Source organism: Leptonychotes weddellii, unplaced genomic scaffold (assembly GCF_054177405.1).
Source record: "Leptonychotes weddellii isolate Sample4059 unplaced genomic scaffold, ASM5417740v2 HiC_scaffold_5475, whole genome shotgun sequence".
NCBI classification, from domain to species: Eukaryota; Metazoa; Chordata; class Mammalia; order Carnivora; family Phocidae; genus Leptonychotes; species Leptonychotes weddellii.
In genome coordinates this window covers 3,037-9,194 of record NW_028022632.1, presented here as the reverse complement: position 1 = coordinate 9,194, position 6,158 = coordinate 3,037, and the positions used below count along the sequence as shown (strand labels likewise).

The window sequence follows — 6,158 nt, the reverse complement described above, 5'->3', positions numbered from 1 at the left end:
GGAGTGCCACGCCTTGTGGGTACCTGGGGACAGTGCTGACTGACCGCTGTCAGAATGACTAGGCAGACAGTGACCTGGCCAGGGTGTGTTGGCTGCTGAAACCAGAGGGAGTGGGAGTGTGTGTGTGCTCACGGTAGTGAGAGCCAAAGCAGTGGAGAGCTGGTGACACCACCGGAGCCTGTCCTCAGAGGTGAAGTGGGGCGGGCCTGCGTCTCGTCCATGCTCCAAAGCCTAGGGAGCTCCTGACCGCTCCTGGGGGACGGGTGTGCGGGCAGCGGGGCTCCCCCCTGGGCTCAGGAGCGCTCGGTGTGTGGCTGCCTGGAACACACTGCTTGGGGACACAGACCAGCCTCTCGGTCTGAAGGCTGCCCCCACACCCTGCTGCTTGGCTTTTGCTCGGTGCTAAAAACCCAGATTCCTGGTGGTCTGCATTTGAGAAAGGGACCGTTTCTCCCAAGTCCCTGTTTGGAAAGGAAACTGTTGAAGAATGAAAGTACTCCTGTGCCCTGGGGGGTGGGGAACTGTGGATGGTACACTGCTCCCCCTGTGGCCATGGCCACCGGAGTCTTTCTGCCCCCCCCCCCCCGACTTGGGCCCTGGTGTCTGCTGTGAACGAGGGGACCCTGTGCGGCCTAGGGGCTGGCCTCCTCGCTGGGGTGGAAGTGCCCGCCTCACAGGCTCCCCCTCGGACTTCATGGCTGGTGTGCTGCCCAAGGGCCCAGGTGAGGTCTGGCTCCAAGTCCTGCCTGTGGGTGAGTGCTGAGCTCTCAGCACATCGGTGAAGGTCGGTCTGGCCTGTGTCACTGGTGGTATGGGTGTTTCTACAGACCTTGCATTCATGCAAAGCCATGGCCGTCGGGTGCTCAGCATTCCGTCTGCACCGGTCACGTGTCGTACATCATAGCCAGGGCAGTTCGAGCAGACGTGGGCATCACTTCCTTAGGCGACCGCAGCCCCCAACTCCAGTCACCCCTGTCCTGAGATTCCCAGACGCTCCTTCTAAGGGCAGGACTCCGTTTCTGCCGCGTGGGAACCAGGGTTCATCCACTTCTACCCTGTGAGCTTTCAGGAGTCAGGCCTGTCCATCCACCAGAGCTGGAGGGAGGGCCCCAAGCTGCTTCTGGGCTGCTGGCCCTGGCAGCCCAGGCAGAGACTTGGGGACTGCTGTCTCTACAGGTTTCTCTGGCCAGTGTTGCTCCCACCCGTCTACAGCATGGGAAATATCTTCGCAAACCTCTTCAAGGGCCTTTTTGGCAAAAAAGAAATGCGCATTCTCATGGTGGGCCTGGATGCTGCGGGGAAGACCACCATCCTGTACAAACTGAAGCTGGGTGAGATCGTGACCACCATTCCCACCATAGGTGAGGAGCGTGGGCTGCAGGGGTGGGCCGGGGGTCGGAGGGGGCTCTGGGCAAGGCTCACCTGGGTGGTGCTGCCACAGGCTTCAACGTGGAGACCGTGGAGTACAAGAACATCAGCTTCACCGTGTGGGACGTGGGCGGCCAGGACAAGATCCGACCTCTGTGGCGTCACTACTTCCAGAACACACAAGGTGAGCAGAGGGGCGGTGGCCCGTGGCAGAGGTTGGGGAGCCCTCGACACTGTCCTAACGCCCGCGGCTCCGCAGGTCTCATCTTCGTGGTGGACAGCAACGACAGAGAGCGCGTGAACGAGGCCCGTGAGGAGCTCATGAGGATGCTGGCGGAGGACGAGCTCAGGGATGCCGTCCTGCTGGTGTTCGCCAACAAGCAGGTACACGTGCACGCGGGACCCAGCCGCCCTGTGCTGGCGGTCGGCGGGCGGGGGAGCGCGGGGGCCACAGGTGGGCACAGGTGGTCCTTGCAGTGTGCTGACCTGAGGCCGCCGGGCCTGTCCCTCCAGGACCTCCCCAACGCCATGAACGCGGCTGAGATCACGGACAAGCTGGGTCTGCACTCCCTGCGCCACAGGAACTGGTACATTCAGGCCACCTGTGCCACCAGCGGGGACGGGCTGTATGAGGGACTGGACTGGCTGTCCAATCAGCTCCGGAACCAGAAGTGAGCCGCGTCCCCCCCCCCCCACTCCCTCTTTCCACCCTGCTTTACTCTCATGTGGTGTGAGTGCCAGAAGCTGTCTCCATGGTCGGTCACAGTGTGCTTCACCATGCTGTAAATGTGCAGACGCAGCCTGCAGCCGGGTTTTTATTTAATGTAAATAGTTTTTGTTCCCAACGAGGCAGTTTCTGGTACTCCTATGCAATATTACTCAGCTTTTTTTATTGTAAAAAGAGAATCAACCCACTGTTCAATACTGAGAAGGGATGTTAGGCACGCGGGGCCTCCGGGAGTCGCTGTGTCCAACCAGCCTGGTGCGCCTCCTCTGGGCCTTAGATCTGTGTTGAGATCCATTTTGGTGGTTGGTTTTTAACCTGAACTCAGTGCATTTTTAAAATCGTTACAAATACAAGATAAGGAGAACACGTGAACACACAGAAGGGAGAAACGTGCCTATTGTCGGTTCTGCAGCGGCGGCCAGAGTCTAGTCCACCAGTGGTCCGTTTCCCGTCGGGAACGTGAGACGGGGCAGAACCAGCCATGGTCCGTTCTGCATGGTCACGATAGGGTCCCTGTGATTCGCTGTCTCGGGTCATCCCGCATCCCCTAGCGTTTGTGCTTGTTCTTGTGCTCACACAGCCGCCCAGGAGACAGGCTGGGGGCTGTGGCCACAGCTCACGGACGCTCACGGACCCCTCGGAGGGACCCCGACCTTCCCTTGGGTCCGCGTGGGCATCTGGCTTGCTCCAGGCTGCCTGGGGTCTCACCAGCAGGAGTGCGGGCGGGCGGGCCAGTCACCCTAGAGCCTCAGCCCCCGGAGACCCTGTCTACATGTGCTTTCACTCCCTCAGCCTGCAAGGGTCGGATTTGCCATCGAAACGACGACCTCTACTGTTTTCTTTTGTATTTTGATAAACACTGAAGAAGCTGGAGCTGTTAGACTTTATCTTGGGGAAATCCTCAGAACTGGTTTATTTGGTGTCGTGGAACCTCTTACTGCTTTCAATACACGATTAGTAATCAACTGTTTTGTATACTCGTTTTCAGTTTTCATTTCGACAAACAAGCACTGTAATTATAGCTACTAGAATAAAATCTCTTAACTATTTCACGGCTTTCCAGTGCTTGGGTGCCGGCGACCCATGGCTTACCTCCGGGCATGGAAGGCCCCTGGCCCCGTGCGGGTCCAGCCCAGCAGGGCCAGCTTCAGGGCTCCCCACACGCACCCGCCACCGTGCACGCATGCGCACACGCACGCACCCAGCCGGCCTACTCCCGAGCAGCAGGAACCCCCTGGCCGGGCTCCGTGTTGCTGCTACAGGCCCCTTCCTGCCCCTTGGAGGCCAGCTCCGCAGCCTCGTATGGCTGTTGGGCAGCTGGACATGCCCAGCAGAGGCCTCGCTCACTCCACTAACAGGTGGAGAACCAGGGTCAGAGTCGGGAAGACAGATCGTCTTCGTAATTAGGAATCCAGCCTGGGCTGTGTTCTCACTGCAGTTGGTGAGAAGACGTCAGTGTGCTGGCTCGGCGCACACGTCCCTGCAGAGGCGGCGGGAGGCCTGGTGGACGGAGCCGTGCCCCCACCCTAACCCACCCCACCCCACCCGGGAGCAGCAGAAGGGACTTGGCAGGCAGGTCCCCGGGAGGCACGGGGAGGGGGGGGCACCACAGAGACAAGTTTGTGCCCCCCCCGTGCTCTGGGAGAGCTCCTCTCCCAACACGGTCTCCGGCCGGTTGTACTGGAACACGTGGCCACCACCCTCCCTGGAATATGAAATACTTGCCCCTTAAAATAAGTTTATTTAAGTACAAAGAGCGAAAGAAAAATAGAAGCGGCTGTGCGGCGCCTTCCCAGGCCAGTGCGACGCCCCCGGGGCAGGCCCTGCAGGTGGGACGCCCGGACGCCCCTCCAGAAGCTGCCGTGGGGGCCAGTGTCAGTCACTGTGGTGCGGGCGCCGCTTCTTGGAGCAGGGACAGGAGTCGCCGTCCGAGTCCGAGCCGTGCCCGCGGTGCCCGGATCTGGGGAGACCGGGGACACCCCGTCCGTGGGAGGCTGCCCTGCCCCACCCCCCAGGCCACCCACGGCAGAGGCACACCTACCCCGCAGAAGCGGGGGGCAGCGGCGAGGTCACCCTGCTCCGGTGTGCCTTGTCTTTCTTCTTCTCTTTCTTGTGCTTTTTCTTCTTCTTCTTCTTCTTCTCTTTCTTGCTCTTCCTGTGGCTCTCGGGGCTGTGGGACAGGGTCTCACCATGTACTGACCGCACGTGCCCGTGGCCACCACGTACAGCCTTCCTTCCGCTTGCGGCAGGAAGCTGCCGGGGACACCGGCCCCTTCCAGGCCTGCGGCGGGGGCGGGGGGGGGCGCGATCCCCAGCAGGCAGGCAGGGCGCCGAGAGAGCCCTTACCCGGACTCCGCCTTCTCCTCCTCCGACCGAGGCTTCTTCCTGGCCGAGGCTGGGGAGGAGCCTGGCCGACCGCTCTCCACGCGATGGTGCTGCGGGGGGAAGGAACGCTGGGCTAGGCTGGGCGCGCCCCAGGACGCCGGGAAAACGCACTGGGGGCCCGGCGTGGGCGTGCTAAGGGCAGTTACCGTGAACACCGACAGCCCCAGCTTGGCGGCCTCCTTGTCTTCTCGGGACAAGGCCACTCGGCCTGCGGAGCCGCTGCGGGAAGGAGGATGAGAAGCCCCACGATGAGAACGCCCCGGCCGCCTCCCTTGCCGAGTGCCGCTGCCACGCGCATAGCGGGCACCACCCACCCCGTCGCCACGCACCTGGAGCTCCCCAGGCCCAGCAGCCGGTCCACTCCCTTCTCCTCGTGGTCCCCTCCTTCCCGCTTACACACCTCCACGAAGTCCTGTGCGGAGGGCACGCGGGCGCTCGCAGCCGCTCCACCCCCGCCTCGCCCCCGCCGCCCCCCGTAAGGGCCCCCTCACCTCCTTGCTCAGGCCGGTGGGCTGCTTCCTCACGTTCTTGTAGCCTCTGCGGGGGCCGCGTGCGCGCTTCAGGGAGCGGCCGGCCTGGCCCGGGCCCCCGCCCCTCCGTCCCCTCCGCGCCCCCCACCCAGCGCGCCCCGATCCCGCGGGGCGCACTCACAGCGCCGCCATGAGCGCCTCCTGCTCCGCCTGCCGCACGGCCGCCAGCTCCTCTTCCCGGCTCAGGCCCGCGCCGTCCGCCCGGCCCTTGGCGTACCAGGTGAGGTCGCGGCCCTTCTGCCAGCGGCCCACCGGGGCCATCAGCGAGTTGCCTGCGGGGGTGCAGCGCCCGGCGCTCGGCCCGCGGGGTCGGCCGACTCCCGCGTCCGCCCGGACCCCGCGCCCGCGGACCCCGCAGCTCCCGCGCCCCCGTTCCCCGCACCCGCGGCGTCCCCGTTCTCCGCATCTGCGACTCCCGCGTCCCCTCATTCCCCGCACCTGGGATACCCTGCTCCCGCGTCCCCTCGTTCCGTGCACCCGCAGCTCCCCCGTCCCCATTGTCCGCACCTGCTCTAGCCCGCACCCGCGACCCCCTCGCCCCTCGTTCCCCACCCCCCCACTCGCGGGCCCGGCGCCGCGCTGACCCAGGTAGTTCTCTCTCTGTTTGTCGGTCTTCACGTCCTCCCAGTTAAACTGGTCCTGCCCGCCGCGCACGCCGCCCCGGCTGGAGCCGAACATGGTACCAGGCCGTCCACCGCCCCGCGGGCCTTCGGAAGCCCTGGCCTCGCCGCCTCAGGCGGCGCCGGCGCCGGCACCAGGTCCTGCGTCGCGCGCCTTGACGTCACCCCTGCGCAGGCTCGGCAGAGCCTCGCGCGCCTGCGCACTGCTCCCTAACCGCCGCGCGCCCCTACACCCCGCCCCGCCCAGTCGGCGCGCCTGCGCACTGCCCGGGGGGGGGGGAGGAGTGGGCGTAGGCTCAGGCGGGACCTGAGCTTCCGGCCCTCACGACACCTGTCGTTAGAAGCCACGTTGTGTGGGTGACGCCGGGGTGCAGGGGCAGGGCCCCGAAGTCGCGCTGCGCGTGTGCCAGGGCTGTGCTGGGAGAGGGGAGGCTCCCGGCGGGGCCCCGTCGTGCCCTCTGTCATCTTGGAGCCTCGGCTTGCGCGCGGGTGGTCCCTGGGTCGGGGGGCTCCAGCGTGGGAGGGCAG

At 64.8% G+C, this 6,158-nt stretch overlaps 2 protein-coding genes across 3 annotated transcripts; one reads left to right on the top strand and one right to left on the bottom strand.

The window, feature by feature from the left end:
* Positions 1-1,142: 1,142 nt before the first annotated feature.
* Positions 1,143-3,060, top strand: ARF1 (ARF GTPase 1). Its single transcript, XM_031039397.2, has 4 exons — positions 1,143-1,361; positions 1,442-1,552; positions 1,628-1,752; positions 1,882-3,060. Exons 1-4 carry the CDS (start codon positions 1,214-1,216, stop codon positions 2,041-2,043), a joined length of 546 nt encoding a protein of 181 aa, XP_030895257.1. The 5' UTR covers positions 1,143-1,213; the 3' UTR covers positions 2,044-3,060.
* A 756-nt stretch (positions 3,061-3,816) lies between these two features.
* Positions 3,817-5,798, bottom strand: CUNH1orf35 (chromosome unknown C1orf35 homolog). 2 transcript variants are annotated; one of them, XM_006743527.3, is made up of 8 exons: positions 5,595-5,796; positions 5,132-5,282; positions 4,972-5,017; positions 4,810-4,892; positions 4,627-4,699; positions 4,442-4,530; positions 4,137-4,265; positions 3,817-4,055 (listed from the first exon to the last, which is right to left on the bottom strand). In XM_006743527.3, the coding sequence occupies exons 1-8, from the start codon at positions 5,686-5,688 to the stop codon at positions 3,971-3,973; spliced, it is 750 nt and encodes a 249-aa protein (XP_006743590.1). In that variant the 5' UTR covers positions 5,689-5,796; the 3' UTR covers positions 3,817-3,970. The 2 variants fall into 2 exon arrangements, with proteins under 2 accessions (XP_006743590.1, XP_081667212.1); XM_081811086.1 differs by lacking the exons at positions 4,810-4,892; positions 4,972-5,017 and having other exon boundaries at positions 5,595-5,798.
* Between the last annotated feature and the right edge of the window lie 360 nt (positions 5,799-6,158).